At 35.2% G+C, this 20682-nt stretch overlaps 1 protein-coding gene across 1 annotated transcript; it reads left to right on the forward strand.

Annotated features, from left to right (window-relative positions):
- Positions 1-10055: 10055 nt before the first annotated feature.
- LOC107877734 (probable sucrose-phosphate synthase) lies at positions 10056-20153 on the forward strand. The gene is made up of 13 exons (XM_016724439.2): positions 10056-10870; positions 12335-12424; positions 13301-13542; positions 13843-13906; positions 14085-14783; positions 15361-15471; positions 15564-15695; positions 15805-15981; positions 16763-16816; positions 16926-16988; positions 17094-18032; positions 18354-18481; positions 19456-20153. The coding sequence occupies exons 1-13, from the start codon at positions 10685-10687 to the stop codon at positions 19733-19735; spliced, it is 3165 nt and encodes a 1054-aa protein (XP_016579925.1). The 5' UTR covers positions 10056-10684; the 3' UTR covers positions 19736-20153.
- Positions 20154-20682: the final 529 nt, after the last annotated feature.

The following is a 20682-nucleotide window of genomic DNA, read 5'->3' on the forward strand; positions in this document are numbered from 1 at the left end:
GACGTTTGATCGCTAATACTAAATTGCTATATATGTTCATTGTAGATAAGTAATCCGAAAAGACGAGAAGTCCATTTGGGACTAGTATTGAAGGTTGACAGTCAGGTATGTAAAGCATACTCTATATCATATCTTTGGCATGAAAGTGAACAATTGTTCTATTAAGAAAGTTTCCAAAGTTATTCAGTAACATGTGATCCATAATGGTTTTGTATGATGTCCTACGTTACCAATGAACTTTTTTCCACCCTACAAGATGTCAAGACATTCCAATACTTACTTGTCTTCCAAATCTTACATGTTTATTGCACTAATGAATGTCATAAGGTATTCGTTTACTCAAAAAAGATCCATGTGCTATTAATGACTCCAAAACGTTTCATTGATATACCAATAAGTTCCTACTTTATTGTTATGGCATTGATGACTGCAAAACACTTCACTGATGTGCCAATGAGTTCTTACTTCATTGTTATTGCATTGATGGTCTATTTATATGTCTCTTATTGATGTATCATTGTTTCAAAGTATCAAAAATGTGGTGGCAACCGAAATAACAATCTTAAAGATTAATTGAACTAAGTAATGGAAGTTCTCTCTTATCGGGTGGTATCCTAGGGGCATAAGCCTATCATGGGTCGATCCCTATTTATGTGTTTATGGGTGGTATCCCAGGGGCATAAGCCTATCATGAGTCGATCCCAGTTGATATGTACTGGAGGCAGCCTAATGATCACAATACAGTACAGTAATGATTACAAAGATGATAAGAACGAAGGTAAAGTGGTTGAATAAATACAATGTACAGGTTGTCACAAGTTCTAGTAAGTGTGGTCCACTCCTATTACGATTTATTCACTTATTTCTGATTTCTATTGAGCTCCTATATCATATGTGATTATCTACAGCTTTACATACTCAGTACATATTTCGTACTGATGTCCCCTACGGGGGACCTGCATTTCATGCTGCAGGCACAGATACCTCAGCTCATACACCGTACAAGTAGGAGCCAGGATATCCAGCTGCTTTTGGTGAGCTCCAGTTTGCTTCGGGATTTTTCGTGTCATATCCAGTCACTTTTGGTATTGTATAGAAGTTAGTTATATGTTGGGGTGTGTCCCGACCTTAGTTAAACTCTGTGTATTGTTTAGAGGCTTTGGAGACCTAATGTACAGTCAAGGTGGTATTTTGTTAATAGACGTGATGGCTCCAACGGCCAAGTATTGTATATACATATATATGTGTGCTCAAGCTTATACAGGTGATTATTTCCTTTTATATGTGAATGATGCTGTCCGAATTTCGGGTTGTCATAGAGGTATGCATGGGAAGTATAAGGTTATGATCCGGTTCTCCCGGGCCTCCTCGGTTATGGGTGCTAGTCATCCCCAATAGGATTTGAGGCGTGACAGTACCTTATCCCCACAGTCTGTGAAATGAAGCAGCACTACATGAAAAAGTTCAAAGCATTTACAAACGAACTGAACGACACATTTATCGATGGCTTGAAGGCCTGTTTGGAGGGTGTGACTGTAATCACCTCATCGGAGAATGGTGAGGATGACCGAAATTTGGGTGGTAATGCTGTTTCAAAGCATGTCACTCGGGGTGCGGGGAGAAGTAAGCCGAGAGCATCAGGAAAGACATCGATGATTAAAAATCTGAAAGAGCGCATGTTTAGGCTGGAGGAGTCAATCAAGGACATCGCTGATTTCATAAAAGAAGAGAGGCTGAGGAGAGCAGAAAAGGAGAGGCAAAAGAAGAGAGATGAAGCTGAAGGTAATATCTGCTCTATATATATTATAGAAGATACATATTTTATATAATCTCTTTTACTTATAATAATAGAATCTATACTATTCTTCATTAACCGATATCTTAGTTTATTATAAATGGTAAATACTTGAAAATGCAGGTGTGTATGTGCAAAGTCGGCATTCAGCGATGAGGGTTGGCCGCGATAACAGCAGCATCAAAGAAACCCTCATTGAGGTAGCAACTTTGGAATATGCCTCCATCAATGCTGATGAGATGATGATCCCTGAGGTTGCAGCTGTTGTAGAGAAGGAAAATTTGGATGAAGGCGATGAAAAGAAAGAAGAAGAAAAAAATAAAGAAGTTGTTTGTGAAGAAGAAAACAAAGCTGATGGATCAGCTGGTGTGGAGAAGGAGGATCATGACGAAGGTGGACAAGATGAAGATGATAAAAATGAAAAAATGGTTGTGAAGAAGAAAACAATGAAAGAGATGGAGAGAAAACAGAAGAGAAAAATGCACAAGAAGTAGAAAAAGAACAGCATAAAGAAGAAGGAAAAAGTGATGCACCAGAAAAAAAAAGGCATCGCAGAGAAGGATAACGAGAATGAATTTTCAAATTTGGATGAATTTCTTAATGAAGTTAGTCAGAAAATCGACAAGATGATGGTGGAAATCGAAAATGTTGAATCTTTAGACAATTATTAAATTTTTATTTGTGGCTGATGATTATTTTTATTTGACTAGATAATGTTAACTTCTAACTTTCATCTCGGGATGTGTAGAACTAAACAATTTTGTTTTCTAAACTGCCTTTATAGTTTATGATAAACATTTTTCATTTTATATAATCAACATATCATTTCTTTTACATGAATTGTCATCGTTGATTATAGACTCTGATTAAAAGGTAAAGCATATACAGTAGAGCGATGTGTAGTCGATGAATGAAAAAGATAAAGCATTTATAATATAAGTAACAAGTAGTCGATTAATAAAACATTCAGAATACATTCAATCCCACTACACCCCCATTACACCTTTTCAAAAAGCTAAAACTAATAGTAAACCATAGACCATAAATTTCATGCCCTTTTCTTTTTCTTCAGTCATAGCCAACTTATGCTTAAGTTGATCCCTCTCAATTTCGACATCTTTCAACAATCCCTTTAAGTGATCAATCTTGTGTTTTGATTCTCTATATAATATCATTAGAAGATTCCTATTTTCTTCGGAATCTCTAAGCCTTTCAAACATTTCAAACATTGCAATGCCTTAAAATTTTGACACCTCGAAATAGGAGGAAATCCACTTGAAATAAGACCATCCACCATTATCCTAAAATAACAAGGATAAATTAGTAAATTGAATTATGAGATGAACACAAATAAATTTTTATTTAAACAAAAATAAACCTTTTCAACCGCACAACCATAGAATTTTTGCCTCGAATTTCTGTTGGTGCGTGATATTTTCAACACCGCAGGATTACCACAACGGCAAATATAAGAACTTTTGGAAGTTTGAGATGACTGCGACATTGTTATTGTTGATGCAAAACTTGAAAGTCATGAATAAATGAATATGGAGGAGTCCAAAAGGGTCCCTTTAATTAATATAGTAAAGCTATCAAAATTTGACCGTTGGAAAATTCTACCCGTTAGAATTGTACTGTTGGAAAAAATTTAAATGGATTATCTTTTACTTCAAAGGTTCTCTAACGAATGTATATGTCTTCTATTATCGACTGGGTGACTTACGACTTATATACTAATGTCAGTGTTGATTATCCTGTGTATTAGAATATTATTGATTAAGACTACGGTTGATTATAGACCTTTTATACTGTCTATGATCAACTTGCTGAATATATGGACGACTTAAAATAATGGGAAAAAAAGGAGAAATTAAATAAAATAAAATTAGAGTATGTCAATTAACACCATTAAAACATTGTAAAGAAAATTTAATGCATCAATTGTGACTCTCAATCACTTTTGGACGTGATCGAGTGTTATCTTAGACACGGCGTAGTCATAGATCATTGAGATGACATAAAAAGGAGAAGAAATAAAATAAAATAAAATAAATATTAATCATCCAAGCACTAATGAACGACCAATTATTATGACAAGAGATTAGACTTGTGTGATGACCATAAGGATGTGTGGTGGTTGTTACTTGTGAATGTTCAATGGACAAGTTGTGTATGAGAACAAGGAGTCCTTCTCAACAGAGACGCTAGTTCTAGGTAATTGATTGTTACTACCATTGCCCTCCCTTATACCCATTTGATCGAGTGTCCAATTGATTTGTAATCTTATATTAAGATATTAAGTCATTTTACATTGTGTGAGTGATGTTAATTTATTTTATTTTATTTTATTTCTCCCTTTTTTTTTAACACATCCTTTAAAAATAGACTTCTTAGGTCGATACATGACTAATAATAAAGTCTGATATAAATAAAAGCTATTTATTTATAATATACTCAAGATATCATAACAAGTTTATTTTCAAAAGAAGTGAGATTAAAAAAAGGAGAAATAATAAAATAAACTAAATTAACATCACTAACGCAATGTAAAATGACTAAATATCATAATATAAGATTAAAAATCAATTGGACACTCGATCAAATGGGTATAGGGAAGGGCAATGGTAGTAACAACCAATTACCTAGAACAAGCGTCTCTATTGAGAAGGACTCCTTGTTCTCATACACTACTTATCCATTGAACACTTACAAGTAACAACCATCATTCATCCTTATGGTCATCACACAAGTCTAATCTCTTGTCATGATAAGTGATCGTTCATTAGTGCTTGGATGATTAATATTTATTTTATTTTATTTTATTTTATTTCTTCTCCTTTTTATGTTATCTCAATGATCTACGACTACGCCGTGTCTAAGATAACACTTGATCACGTCCAAAAGTGATTGGGAGTCACAATTGATGCATCAAAATTTTTTTATAATGTTTTAATAGTGTTAATTGACATACTCTAATTTTATTTTATTTAATTTCTCTTTTTACTCTCTCATTATTTTAAGCCGTCAATATATTCAGTAAGTTGATCATAGACTATATGAGTGGTCAATAATAGACTCGTTTATAAGTCAATAATCTCTCAATATACAGGATCATGAACACTGATTTTATTCTATAATTCACCCGTGACACAATCGATTATAGAATGTGTATTTATCGTAGTCAATTATTTATTCCTACTGTACTCAGAGTGTAAATAAAGTTTGCAAATCTTAAAACAGGGACTACTGAAGAAACACTATTAATGAAAGCTTTCATTTACATAATCCTACCATGAAAGCTTCATTAAGCAATGAACTACAAACCAAACAAAAAAAAAATATTATACTAGGGGGACGAAGGGGGGGTGATGAGTTCACGGGTCCAGGTTGAGCCTCTCGGCTATGGCCCGAAGAAAATGAGCCATCCGACGAAGCTCTCTATCCAGTCGTCGTTGATCGACGGCAAGACCCTCGATCCAGGTCACTCCGAAGCCTTAGTAATTGTATGTTGTTTATTGTTGACATTCTGTGCAATGGCCGTAGTGGGTGCGTCCTCCTAGTCATCTTCTTCTCCCTTAAGTCTTTTTTCTTCTGAAATTGTGTTCAAAATCGATCATGGTCTCTTTAAATAAACCAGACCATGAGAAAATCGACCAATAGAATCTTTACACATGTTGATTGAAGGGGAGAAGGCGTGTGAGAATAAGAAATGAAAATTCACGGCAGTTGTGGCAGTCGAGGCATTTAAAATCTTGTCGTTTCGCGAAGTGTAATAATTACATTGAAATGTTCAGTGTATGAGGAATAGGGTTTCTGTAATAGACTACACTATTGATCGATGATAGACTATGTATTTACACTATACCCCCTAGACAATGCATCGACGTATTATATATTTTGAGTCTAGTAGATGTGTAATGTGTATAGTCGATTTTAGAACTTGAAAAGACAGTTTTCGAATTGCCACTCATTCCAATGCGTCGTAATTATTTCTAATTCAACATTGTATGAAGAAAAGAGTTTGTTCAATAGACAACCAAGTAGGTTTATTAAACATTACGTACTAAACATTTACTTAGTAAACCAAACACTGATATATTATATATTATGAGTCTTGTCGATTATTTAAGTCTAGAATTTATTTAGTACGTAGTATATAATATATGAACAGGAATCGATAATGCACAACAAAAAAAGTCGATTTTAACTGCAGTTCAGTGATTTTCAAAACAGAATACACGTCACATATTTTCCAGTGCATTTGAACAAACAAAAACATTCAATACAATGCCAATCATATTATCCTACGTTAAGGCTGCATGTTGTTCTCTTATGTCCCGACCTTTTGCACTTAGAGAACTTGCTTCTTTTCTTGTACCTTGAAGGCTCCAACACATCCTTAACGCGTTTCACCTTCCTCTATCCAAGTTTGGGATCGAAGTCGGGTGGAAGAACTTGTATTTTAAGATACTCTCGCGCTACACTCCACTCCGACTCAAATGGTGTTGCACAAATAGGTTCCAAGTATGCAAGGAGGTATGATTCTTTTGAATATATTTGCGAAGAGTAGTTGTAAATGCTAGTGTAGTATTCGTCCCCGTGCTTCAAACGCAACGCTGCCATTGCATGAGCGCATGGCAATTTCACCAAGTCCTACTTTCTGCAAGAACATGACCATCTCGAAAGATTAACTTTTGCGGAATGATCGTAGCCAAGCACGGTGAATTCGTCGGTGTTTCCGTTTATGTTGTTCACATATAATTTGTCCCCCTCGGACATGTTTTTCCTCAAGATCGTCTCGGTAACGGGAACAAAGGTTTTCTTTGAATTGTCCACCCCCACATACCTCTTCCTGAATATTTTCCAAATTTATGTGCAATTGAATAGAAAATGGCCGCCACTGGATACTCTCTTTCGTCATGCAACGTTGAGTTGAGCGACTCGGCGATATTTGAGGTCATGACGTTGAATCGATTACCTGGAAAGTAAGCCCGGCTACACTTTTCAAATCCTACTTCATGCTCGAGGCAAGCTACTGCGCTGGGGCATCTTTCTTTAAGGGCGTTGAAATAGTTATTAAATTCTTCCAACGTGTATGCCTTGGCCGCATAGTAGTACAAATAGAAATAATCGGAACAATGGTGATTTATTCGAAGATTTTCACTGAGATGCCTCATACAAACACCTTGATGCGTAAGTGGATAATGCCTTGCGAGGCCGTTGACTATGCTTACGTGTCTGTCGGAGATAACGCACAGCTCTGGTTCGTCGATGACAAAAACCTTAAGCTTCTCGAAAAAGAAGCCCCACGACGCATCATTCTTCTTATCCACTACACAATACGCTATGGGATGAGTATGATTCTGCGTATCTTGAGTAATATAATTCTTTTTATATCAAGATAAGCAAATTTGTACCTAAGAGATAGAATGTAAAACAATTCTTCCTACATCATCTCATTCAATTATTGTACCTACTTGCCTTGTTGAAATTAAATAAAAGGGAAAAATATAAATGTAGTAATATAATTCTTTTTATATCTTTTCATTCAATTATTAGACCCATTTACTTGGTTGATACTATTAAGAAAAAAAGGTATTTGTTTTTTATTTCTCTATTAATGAAAAATAAATAAAATGCATAAAAAGTCATTAATGAATAAAAGTAATATTTGCTAATAAAATTTTCACTAATAAATGTTACTTTAACATGTAAATCATAGATAGAGAAATTAAATTATTTCATATGTTTAAATTATTCCCAATCTAAAAATTGTTTTTAATCAAATTCGAACTTACAATATAATTTTCTCACTAAAATTAGTTAATTATAATTAGGACATTAATTTCTTTATTAGGGAAACAAGTCTGAGTTGCCTTTATAGGAAAAATTATATAAGTCAACACCTTAACTTTTCTATATTACTTTAAATACCATCTAACTAAATATATTACAAAAATCCCTTCTAACTCATAAAACCCTAATATTTGCTGATACATTACAACTCACCCTATTTTTGTGCCTCCTGCTCCTTAAAACTCGCCCAAAATCATGGTAAAATATCTGACAAATTTATCAATTCAACAATTACAATCGTGTTATCAGCTTATCATCCACTACTTCAACATATTCAAACTTCAACTTTCAATTACAACCTCCATTAACTTTTTTGCTCAAATTTATTTGGAGGTTAATTTGTTCTCATAGCTTTTTTTACAAATTTGTTAATTTGTTTTCAAATTTACAATGGTAATTAACTTTTTTCAAATTTTCAAATTCTCCATTAACAATCGTGTTAATTTATTTTCAAATTTACAATCTTCATTAACTTTTTTCTTCAAATTTATCCAAATATGAAGAAGAAATTACGGAAGGCTACTGGTAGTAGTCATAAAGTCTATTGTTGTATCTACAAAGTAGAAAAGAAAGCAAATTACAAAAAGAAATCATTTATCAAAGGTAAGAATTACATGTTTTGAAGTGAATCCGATACATAAGTTTAATGCACTGAGACATTGCATGCTTTTCAATACATACTGAAATTTACACGTGATTTAGGTGCTTTTTAATATCTGATACATTCACTTTACTGAGTTTGATACATAGTTCTAAGGTTTCTGATACAGAGGAGACATTGCAGGCTTTCTGATACATACTAATATTTACATGTGTTTTGGTTCTTGTAAACCTGATACATTAATATGCCAAGTACATATATCTGATTTTAACGGCATATTGCATTATTTTATGATACATAATAAAAATTGCATGTAATTTGGGTTAGCTTACACTTGATACATTCAACATACTTATTATGATGCGTAAATCAATTTTTAAGAGATACATCATTATATCTGATACATACTAAATTTTAAAATTGTTATGAATTATTTTGTAACCAATATATTCAAAATATTGGGTACAACTGATACATATGTATTGTATTTATAGTTCATCTAAAACTACATGTTGTATCTTATGTATCATCATCAATTATATGTTTTGGATTAGGTACGTATAAGTTTTTCTGACATTTTTGTTGATTTAATTTTGTATTTTGTGCATATTTTGATTTTAGAGCATTTGGGAGAATTATGATTGGAGAATGTTAATTATGGTGATTCAAATTTTAATTATGAAGTTGTTACTAATTTTAAGGGATTCAAGAGACATATCCCAATTAAAATCTCAGTAATTGCTCTATCATTTAATTCCATATCATTATTTTCCTTTTTTATAATCAATTAGTTTGGTAGTTATGTATCTGTCGGTTATGTATCAGGATCAAACTTATATATCATATCCGGGATATTATGTAATTAATATAAAAGTTGGGAGAGAGTAATTGGGTAGTAAAGTGTTGGTATTTATGTTGTTTACCCTATTGTAATAAAATTTAGTCCTTTAAAGTTTTCTTTGATCAGTCTCCCCGAAGTAGTGTCCTCCTTCATTGATTCTGGTTAGGCCCCTTTCTTCCGACCCATTTTCTCTTCATTTATGGGATTACACTGGTATGTTGTTGAAGAATATGATGGTAAGCTCTCACCCTTTCTAAGTCGATATCATACTCCTCTGGAAAAGACCTTTTTTTGTAAGACATTTTTTGTAGTGTTCTTAATTAGATTGAAGAAACTGATTATTTTTGACGTTTTTCTTAATTAAACATGGAGATCAAATAATTTATCTTTTTTTTTTCTTGCAAGTATTAATGATTAGTAGTATTAATGAATAAGCTTTTTGGATCAGAATTGAATTAAAAATACAAAATGTATTTGCACCATCACCGTCAACAAATAAAGTTTTTTTTATCCTAATATCATAAGTTTCACATTTCACGGTTGTCAATTACAATTTAACACATTCAATTTACACGATAATTAATTCTGCATATCTACATAATGCATCTGCATCATTATCGTCTCCACATAAAGTATTTTATGCCATTACTGTAACACCATGAATGTCAACATTTCACACTCGTCAATTTCCAATCGAACACATTCAATTTATACGACAATTAATTCTACACTATATAATGCATCTGCATCGTTATTGTCTCCAAATAAAGTATTTTATACCGTAATTGTAACACCATGAATGTCAACATTTTACGCTTTAATTTTCAATCAAACACATTCAATTTATACCACAATTAATAAACATATTCACAAAACAATTCTGTACCATCATCATTTCTAAATAAAGTATTTTTTACCGCAACACCACAAATATCACATTCACACTTCTTAATTCTTAAGCAAGCACAACCAGTTTCTCATATCTGCACCATTATCGTTACCAAATAAAGTATTTTCTACCACAACATCAGAAATATCATATTCACACTTTCCAATTCTTAGTCGAGCACAATTTATTCCACATATGTGCACCATTATCGTCTTCAAATAAAATATTTTTCTATTATAACACCATGAATAACACATCAACCAAACTCAATTAAACAGAATTAAGTTAAGAAATTTCTCATTATCAAAATACCAACTTTGAGATATATTCCACTAATATTTGATGAATGGAAAATAAAATAAAATTGATAGTGGTCTTTTAACACAAATTCATTATAATTAAAATAAAAAAAATTGACTCATTTTTTACTCCTACTATGTATATTAGCATCCTATTCTCTTGGTTTGTTAGAATCTTTGCCTTTTCAGCTCTTTATATAGTTCCGTAGTAATATTATTTTCTTCTAAATACTCTCTTCACTGTCCTTATCATTTCACCACCTCCATAAAATCTCTACAACCATCTCTTTTTACTCCAGTAATCAATATTCTTTTTTAATAATCGCAGTATTCGAGCGAGCTTTTACGCAGCTCAATTAAATTAATTTCGAGCGGCGGAGTACGGCGGCGGTGTGCGGCGGAGATGGCGGGAAACGATTGGATAAATAGTTATTTGGAGGCGATATTGGATGTAGGACCGGGATTAGTAGAGGATAAGAAGTCTTCGTTGTTGTTGAGAGAAAGAGGAAGGTTTAGTCCGACGAGGTATTTTGTTGAGGAGGTGATTACGGGATTTGATGAGACTGATTTGCATCGCTCATGGATCCGAGTAAGTTCAATTCTGTGAATGATTTTTGAACTGAATGAATGTGTTTGTTAATTTGCTCTATTTGATTCGTTGTGTAGTTGAATTTTTGTTGTTTATTTGAATTGATGAAGTGAATGAATGTGTTTTTTTGTTAATTTGCTTTGGTTGATTCGTTGCTTTAGTTGAATTTTGAGTAATTTTGGAGCTGTATATCAATGTGTGTGTTGTTATTACTGAATTCGATGAGGCCGATTTACATCGCTCTTGGATAGTAAGTTGAATTCTGCTCTTTTAATTTGATTCGCTGTGTAGTTGAATTTTGAGTATTTTGGAGCTGTATATCAAATGTCCGTTTTGTTATTTTTTACTTTTTTTTTGGGACTGTATCATTTTCTTTTTGGCTAATCTGGGTTATTTGGTGCGATGTGTAGTTGAATTTTGAGGATTTTTGGAACTGTCTTCGTGTTTGCGTTGCTGTCTGCTTTGGTTGATTCGTTGCGCAGTTGAATTTTTGTTGTTTAGTTAAATGTTACTCTCTTTTTGGAACAGTATTTTGTTAATTTAATTGGTTGATTTACTTCGCTCGTGGATCCGAGTAAGTAGAATTCTGCTCTCTCAATGTTTGCTTTATAATTTTGCTTTGTTTGATTCGTTTTGTAGTTGATTTTTCGATATTTTTTGTTGTTTTTTAAATATGATTTTACTCTTTTCTGGAACTGTATCAATGCATGATTTGGTTGATTCGTTCTGTAGTTGAATTTTACTCTTTTCTGTGGAATCGATGTAGTTGATTTTTACTTGTTTTTTTGGACCTGTATCATTTGTTACTTTGATTCGTTGTTTAGTTGAATTTTACTCTTTCTTTTTTCTTATTAAAATAAAATATAGTAATAATTAAAAATCTTACCAAAAAAAAAAAATTTCCTCTTTTTTTGAATACAGTGTGTGTTTTGCTAATCTGCTTTATTTGTGGAATCGTATAACAATGTCTGTTTTATTAATTTGCTTTATGTGATTCGTTGCATAGTTGAATTTTACTATATTTTGGAATAGTCTATCAATGTTTTTTTGTTAATTTGCTTTGGTTAATTCCTTGTGTAATTGGATTTTACTTTTTCTTCCTTATAAAAAAAAAATAATCTCATCCAAAACATTTTATTCTTTTTTTGGAACTGTATCAATGTTTGTTGTGCTAATCTGCTTTGATTGATTTGTTGTGTAGTTGAATTGAGGATTTTTGGAACTGTATCAATGTGTGTTTTGTTAATTTTCTTTATTTGATTTGTTGTGTAGTTGAATTTTTACTCCTTTTTTTGGGTATATCATTGTGTGTTTTGTTAATTCGTTTGGTTGATTAAATTTTACTCTCTTTTTGAAATTGTATTAATGTGTATTTTCCTAATTTGCTTTGGTTGATTCATTGTGTAGTTGAATTTTTGAGGATTTTTTGTTGTTTTTATGAGATCTTTTTGATTGCTGCAATAGGCACAAGCTACTCGGAGTCCACAAGAGAGGAATACTAGGCTGGAGAATATGTGTTGGCGGATTTGGAATTTGGCTCGCCAGAAAAAGCAGGTGTGCGTGCGCGTGTTATTTATCTCTTTGATTATTTTTATAGTGAAAATGGGAAGTTTTGAATTTTATGAATAGTTTACAACTTTACACATGAAATAATCTATTTTACTTCCGTTTTTCTGGTGGTTGATTTATATCATTATTGTATAGTTACAGGGGAAGTTGGAATTGTGTCTTCAAGCCAAAATACAGCTTAATAATGCAAAAAAAATTGGAGAAAAAAAGGAAGAACGGATTTTTGTTAATGATGAATAAAGGGAATTCAGTGTTCTTAATGGTCCCAGATTCACATGGATTACATGTTAAGTACAATTGACTTGGTAAAGTTGCCAAGTTCCAAAATTATTTTTTTTAAAAAATTGACATGGGATTTTGATATGACTGCCTAATTTGCATTTCCCTTTTATCTCATCTTCTCATTAAGAAAATGTAGCAGCATTGCCCTTTTCTTTTGGTTTATATCGTCTTTCTGCCGTGCGTAAGCAATCTTTTCTAAAATCTAACCTTTGAATGGTCTTTTAAGACTGGACGAATGTAATCTGAACTAGCTAATGTGGATGACAATCTAATTCTTTACACATTGAGAGACCATTTTCATCGCATCTTTCTTTGTTATTTTTAACTTTATTAGTTCACAGTTGAGATCAAGGCTACTATAATATGAACATAGGTTTTAATTTGCATTCCTGCTAGTTTGTCCAGTTCCCAGAGTCAGTGGCGTGTCGTGTTCTTCTGCACTACTGATCCCACTCCCGTGTTACTGGCCATTCATTCATTCTATAAAGGTCATCTGTAGAGGTGTTGCCATTTCAGTGGTGTTTTATACATATAGATTTGTTCTGCTTTCTCAAGTTTCAGCCTTGTATTTATATGTAGCTTGAGGGAGAGCAAGCTCAATGGATGGCAAAGCGCCGTCAAGAACGTGAGAGAGGACGCAGAGAGGCAGTTGCTGATATGTCAGAGGATCTATCTGAGGGTGAGAAAGGAGATATAGTCGTTGACATGTCATCTCATGGTGAAAGTACCAGAGGTCGATTGCCTAGAATCAGTTCTGTTGAGACAATGGAAGCATGGGCTAGTCAGCAGAGGGGAAAGAGGCTTTATATTGTACTTATAAGGTGTGAGACGATCTTTTCCTGTAGTATTGTGTGATGAACTGGAATGGGAAACTTACTTCACTTTCCAATGCAGTATCTGAAGAAAAAATATGAAATGCCATGTTGACCTTGTTCATATAAAACCTTGAGGACCATTCTTCAAATATTATTCTTATTTCCTGTTTAAGCAAACACAATTTAGCAGTTTCAGAGCATCTAGCTACTTGCTTCATTCAGTTGAATTCTCTCTCTCTCTCTCTCTCTAGAGTTATAGCCTTTGTGGCTAAATGTTATCTTCTTATTTACACTACATTCTTGCAGTTTACATGGTTTAATTCGGGGTGAGAATATGGAGCTTGGACGGGATTCTGATACTGGTGGTCAGGTGATTATACGTCCATGTATTTCAGTTATATTTCTTGAGTAGTGTCTACTCATAGATTCCTGCTTATGCAAATTCATCTTCTCTGCTTCTTGCCATTGGAAAGCTACCCACCTTGTTTTCTTTCCTTCTGCTTGTCGTCTATGGTAGAAGATCTTATGATCTTTATGTCCCCTTTCAGGTGAAGTATGTTGTTGAACTTGCGAGGGCCTTAGGATCGATGCCAGGTGTATATCGGGTTGACTTGCTTACTAGACAAGTATCTTCACCAGAAGTAGATTGGAGCTATGGTGAGCCGACAGAGATGCTGACACCAATAAGTACAGATGGCTTGATGACTGAGATGGGGGAGAGTAGTGGTGCTTATATTATTCGCATCCCTTTTGGACCAAGAGAGAAATATATTCCCAAAGAACAGCTATGGCCCTATATTCCCGAATTTGTTGATGGTGCACTTAACCATATTATTCAAATGTCCAAAGTTCTGGGTGAGCAAATTGGTAATGGCCATCCTGTGTGGCCTGTTGCCATACATGGACATTATGCCGATGCTGGTGACTCAGCCGCTCTCCTGTCAGGTGCTTTAAATGTACCAATGCTTTTCACTGGTCACTCACTTGGTAGAGATAAGTTGGAGCAGCTGTTGCGGCAAGGTCGGTTGTCAAAGGATGAAATAAACTCAACCTACAAGATAATGCGGAGAATTGAGGCTGAGGAGTTAACTCTTGACGCTTCCGAAATGGTCATAACTAGTACCAGACAGGAGATTGACGAGCAATGGCGTTTGTATGATGGGTTTGATCCAATATTAGAGCGTAAGTTACGTGCAAGGATCAAGCGCAATGTCAGCTGTTATGGCAGGTTTATGCCTCGAATGGCGGTAAGTATTGGATCTTCTATAATATGCTAATATCTACTTCACTTTCTAGTTGGATATGGCACTAAATCAATGAATATGAAGCTCCCAGTTGCGTTCTGTGGTTTCTGAAATAGGTAAACATTCACTATTAATGATGCAGGTGGTTATTTCACATCACTACATAGGATGACAAGTTCAAAACGTTAGCTTTAAGGAACTAGTCCCTTCATAATCCGGGATTCTTTCAGCAGCATTAGTGATAGTTGTATATATCTATTATTCATATATTGACAAAAAGGGATATTCAATGAGTAATTTAAGAAATCTTTCCCTCGTAGTCGTGAATTATTTCAGCATCATTAGTAATTGATCTCTGTTTATTCATATCTTGGTGAAAAGGGATTTTTGATGAGTAAAGAAACTTGATTTTATCTCTTTTCTTCAAGCTGGCCGTACAACTTGTCATATAAACCTTCAAGTTAAATAGGTTCACAGCCTTCTCCTGTTCTTAATTTACCTGAAATGGCTGGTACCTCTGGATGTTTCTTGTGCAATTTTCTCCGTAGCTTCTTGTGATAAACTGAGCATCCATGTGCAGGTAATTCCTCCCGGGATGGAGTTCCATCATATTGTTCCGCATGAAGGCGACATGGATGGTGAAGAAGGAAGTGAAGATGGAAAGACCCCAGATCCACCTATTTGGACAGAGGTTTCCATTGACACTATTTTTATGCTCCTTTGAGTGGTCTTCTACTTTTTCTGAATTCTTGCTAATTTTTTAATGTGATTTCCTGTTCCTAGATTATGCGCTTCTTTTCTAATCCAAGGAAGCCTATGATACTCGCCCTTGCTAGGCCTGATCCCAAGAAGAACCTCACTACCTTAGTGAAAGCATTTGGTGAATGTCGTCCATTGAGAGAGCTTGCTAATCTTGTAAGTTTGAGTTTACACCAGTGGTATAGGTGAATTGCCTGCTTTTCCGGGGCAGGGAAGCTGAGCTAGCAGTGTGATTGATGTTTCCTCCTTCCTTTCTTCTTTGCAGACTTTGATAATGGGTAATCGAGATAATATCGATGAAATGTCTAGCACCAATTCGTCACTTCTTCTTTCAATATTGAAGATGATAGATAAGTATGATCTTTATGGTCAAGTAGCTTATCCTAAACACCACAAGCAGTCCGATGTTCCTGATATCTATCGTCTTGCTGCAAAGACTAAGGTACTGCCTGTCATTTTAATTTGAAGCGCATAGTTCCTTTACTCTACTTGTATTGATTGATCATACACGTAGGGTGTGGCACTTCTTGGTTGAATATGTTCCGAAAAGTGTATATGTATTAGTGTTTCATTTTTATTTCCTATAGGTAATATGTCGAAAGTGTCCCAAGATATATGAAACATTGCTTTGCATTTTATCAGCTCATCATTACTCATTTTGTGCATGAGTAGATTATGCCAAGACAGAAATCACAGGAGGATGGTACTTGCCAATTGGATAAGTAATGATTTTTAGTCAATGTGAAAGATGAATATGGAAATCAATTTGATGCAAACATGGAAAGAGAAATTATATTGAGGGTGTCCAATAGGCCATGTGGACTTGAGTATTGAACTGCCTGAAAGCCATTATTTGGGTTTCCAGTTCAGAACGTGGAAAAAACTGTTGGGCATCTCTTCCTCATATTTCCTGGAATATAAAGAGAATGGGTCTAACTTGTCTCTCTTTCTCATGTGCCCACCTGAAGCCACAATAAGAAACCTTCATGGCTTCCCAATCATGAATAAAAAATATGGGCAAATAGTTCTAGATAATGTTCTCAAAGTTGTTTCAGCTATTTCTAGACTTGTGCATGGAACAGGGGTATTTGTTCCTCTTTCATAGCCTCATACACAGGTGCAGAAATACAGATATTTTGGCAGCATGCTTGTATTCCCTTCAGCTATTAGTGGCTAAGATAAAAAAATGTTGATATACTTCTTGAATTTTCTTTTTTGTACAGGGTGTTTTTATTAATCCAGCTTTTATTGAGCCTTTTGGACTGACTTTGATTGAGGTATTCTTCTTCACTCGCGGTTCGAGTGTTAGTTGGTGATTTTGTTATTTTCATCATAAGTTTGTGAGTCGTCTTTGTTGAACTATGCACTTTTATCTCCCTTGCACAGGCAGCAGCTTATGGTCTCCCAATGGTAGCCACAAAAAATGGAGGACCCGTTGATATACATAGGGTATGCTGTTGCATTTATTTCATGTCCTGCCTTTGATGTCTTCAATTCTGTTCTGACGAACTTCCAACCAAACTAGATTCGAATTGATCTTCGGTCAATTTGCAGGTTCTTGACAATGGTCTCTTAGTGGATCCCCATGATCAACAGGCAATTGCTGATGCTCTTTTGAAGCTGGTTGCTGATAAGCAACTGTGGGCTAAATGCAGGGCAAATGGATTAAAAAATATCCACCTTTTCTCATGGCCTGAGCACTGTAAAACTTATCTATCCCGGATAGCTAGCTGCAAACCAAGGCAACCACGCTGGCTGAGAACCGATGATGATGATGATGAAAATTCAGAATCAGATTCCCCTAGTGATTCCTTGAGAGATATTCATGATATATCTCTAAATTTGAGATTTTCATTAGATGGGGAAAAGAATGATAATAAAGAAAATGCTGATAATACGTTGGACCCCGAAGCTCGAAAGAGCAAGTTAGAGAATGCTGTTTTGTCCTGGTCTAAGGGTGCACTGAAGAGCACACCGAAATCTTGGTCGTCAGATAAGGCAGACCAGAATTCTGGTGCTGGTAAATTCCCAGCAATAAGGAGGAGACGCCATATTTTTGTTATTGCAGTGGATTGCGATGCTAGCTCAGGACTCTCTGGAAGTGTGAAAAAGATATTTGAGGCTGTAGAGAAGGAAAGGGCAGAGGGTTCCATTGGATTTATCCTGGCTTCATCTTTCAATATATCAGAAGTACAGTCTTTCCTGGTTTCAGAGGGCATGAATCCTACTGATTTTGATGCTTACATATGCAATAGCGGTGGTGATCTTTATTATTCATCCTTCCACTCTGAACAAAATCCTTTTGTAGTTGACTTGTACTATCACTCACATATAGAGTATCGTTGGGGGGGCGAAGGGTTGAGGAAGACTTTGGTGCGTTGGGCAGCTTCTATCATTGACAAGAAGGGTGAAAGTGAAGACCACATTGTTGTTGAGGATGAAGACAATTCAGCTGACTACTGCTATACTTTCAAAGTCTGCAAGCCTGGAATGGTACATTGACGTCTTTTCTCTATCTTTTGGTGTTCTTTTTCCTTCTTAGTTTCGCTTCTTTGACTCTTTTTTTACACCTCCTGTCACCCTTGGAGCGGTTCAAGGCAGTAGCAAAAGCTTTCATATTTTCTTGTTTGAGAATCTGCTTTCACTGACGCTGGCTGCTGAATCAAGCAAGTTACTGATTCAGGCTTGTGCTAGATATTCTTTGAAACATCTGACATCTATTTCTTCCAAGCATCTGACGTTATAATGCAATTGCAGGTCAATAGCATTTCTAGTTACACGCTCTTAAGTGATAGTTGTTTGATGCTTTTGCAGGTTCCTCCAGCTAAAGAACTTAGAAAAATAATGCGAATTCAGGCACTACGTTGTCACGCTGTTTATTGTCAAAATGGTAGTAGGATTAATGTGATCCCTGTACTGGCATCTCGGTCCCAAGCACTCAGGTAATGTTTCTAGTTTCACTGCCAGAAGGTTACTGGGGTATCTCTGCCAATTATTCCATTTGAAATGGTCACCTCCTGATTTTCAATTTGATGTATCTATGGTGCATCTTGGTTCAGAACGCATTAAATATTTTGACTTTGTTGTTCTACACTTACTAGTCAATTTTTCTTTGTACGCTTTTACTTGTATATTGTCAAAATAACATCACTACACAATCAAAGCTGGTCGCGTAGGGTTTAGCCGTAGATATCTGTTATTTTGTCGTTTAGTGTTTCGATTATCGCACCATTTTGTGTCTGAGTATTGTTTTTATGGTAGATTCTGCATTGTCCCATGTTGCCATATTATCTTCAATGTGCTCCTCTTCGTTGTACTGGTATTTGCTACACTTGAGCCGAGGGTCTTATGGAAACAACCTCTCTATATCCCCGAGGTAGTGATAAGGTCTGCGTCCACTTTAGCCTCCCCAGACCTCACTTGTGGGGTTTTACTGGGTATTTTGTTGTTGTACACGATTAAAGCTGGCTCATAGTCAAAGAACTATGTATATGATTATTGAACTTGCATTAAATGTTCTGTGGTGGTTGTGAGGTTCACTGTCTGGGTCCAGAAAAAGAGGCTTCACGTCTATTGGCCAACCTCCTGTTAGTACTCCAAATGACAACATGACACTTTAGTCATTATGTTTTTCCATGAATAGTGGTTTTGAGGTCATATCCTTTTCAGCTCTGCTGTCCCCTGGCAGTCAAACACATGCTATAATAACCTTGCTGTCATTCTTGATTGTATTTTGATTGGTTTCGGAGTGTAGAGTAGTTACATGGTTGTATATTTCTGGAATTTATGGGATCATTTCTACGTGTTCACGGGGAGTAAAAATTAAAGCTGAAGCTGAGGCAGAAAGCTTTCGTCCATTGGTAGCAAGTTTTGATACTTTAGATTGTTATTTAAATGACTGTAACATCGTCTACAGGTACTTGTATCTGCGATGGGGAATGGACTTGTCGAAGTTGGTCGTTTTCATTGGAGAAAGTGGTGACACTGATTATGAAGGATTGATCGGTGGCTTACGCAAGTGTGTCATAATGAAAGGACTCTGCACTAATGCGAGCAGCTTAATTCATGGTAATAGGAGTTACCCACTATCTGATGTTTTACCATTCGACAGCCCTAATGTTGTCCAAGCGGATGAGGAATGTAGCAGCACTGAAATCCGTTCCTTACTGGAGAAACTATCGGTACTCAAAGGATAATAACCTTACCCTTTGATTGTCAAAAACCAATGCGAGCTAAGATTATGCCATGAAAAGAATGGCCGTCCATTTGTCTTGTCTTTTGAAGCTGTTGATACTTTTCAACAGAGTAGAGAACGAGATGAGTCCGAGTGCTATGCGCGTCTTTAGCTAAACCAGTGCTGTAAAGTTGTAGAATTTCTTTTGCTGCGATATTCAACAGAACCTGTTCCCGTTCATATACTGCGAGAAAAATAAATTTCAACTTAATAAACATGACACAACATGTAAATTATTATATACATCCATCGAAAGGAAAGGGATTGTCGGTGGTTTATCAGATTTTGGGAACTCCGTGGATCGGGTTATCTGATCATCAGTTATGTAAAGAAAGGTGCACTTGACATTTCATCAATTTCATATAACGTATTTGGTTTCATATCATGCAGCAATCACCGGCTGTTTCTATGGAGAGTTGAACAGTGAGTGTTCTGAGTTTTCGTTTTCACCAAGAATGTTTACCTTCAGTATTTGTCAATATGGGTTGATTTGACCCATAAATCCGTGGGTGGAGCCACTTTAGGCAAAGGGTGGTCATCCTTTGTTAGAAAATTATGTGGTCAGTGGTCACCGAGGTTAATGTTAGCAGCTATAATGATTGTATATTTAAGACTAGCACAATCTTTTGCCAAATTCCTGGCTTTGCAATTGCGCAAGTGTATAACTTTCTTGAGTAATGATTCGCAGACTGCGTTTGACCTATAACTGCAATACGTTAAAGTGAAGACCAATGATAAATGTATTACTGAAAAAAAGTACTTGTACCGAAGATCATGAAACAATCGAATCTTGAAGTAGTGAGGAGTACAAGATTATTTGACCTTAAATATATGATTGAAAATAATCTCAGAGGTCGTTCGGTATGTCGGATGAAACTATGAGATTATTTTATTCGTGATAAGATAAAA

Source organism: Capsicum annuum, chromosome 7, assembly GCF_002878395.1.
Source record: "Capsicum annuum cultivar UCD-10X-F1 chromosome 7, UCD10Xv1.1, whole genome shotgun sequence".
In the NCBI taxonomy this organism is placed as follows: Eukaryota; Viridiplantae; Streptophyta; class Magnoliopsida; order Solanales; family Solanaceae; genus Capsicum; species Capsicum annuum.

Excerpts from the sequence above, each read along its gene's own strand:
- LOC107877734 (XM_016724439.2), top strand. The coding sequence starts at position 10,685 with ATGGCGGGAAACGATTGGATAAATAGTTATTTGGAGGCGATATTGGAT. Across the intron at positions 10,871-12,334 it reads TGCATCGCTCATGGATCCGA|GCACAAGCTACTCGGAGTCC; the intron begins GTAAGTTCAATT and ends TTGCTGCAATAG. Across the intron at positions 16,817-16,925 it reads TTGGACTGACTTTGATTGAG|GCAGCAGCTTATGGTCTCCC; the intron begins GTATTCTTCTTC and ends TCCCTTGCACAG.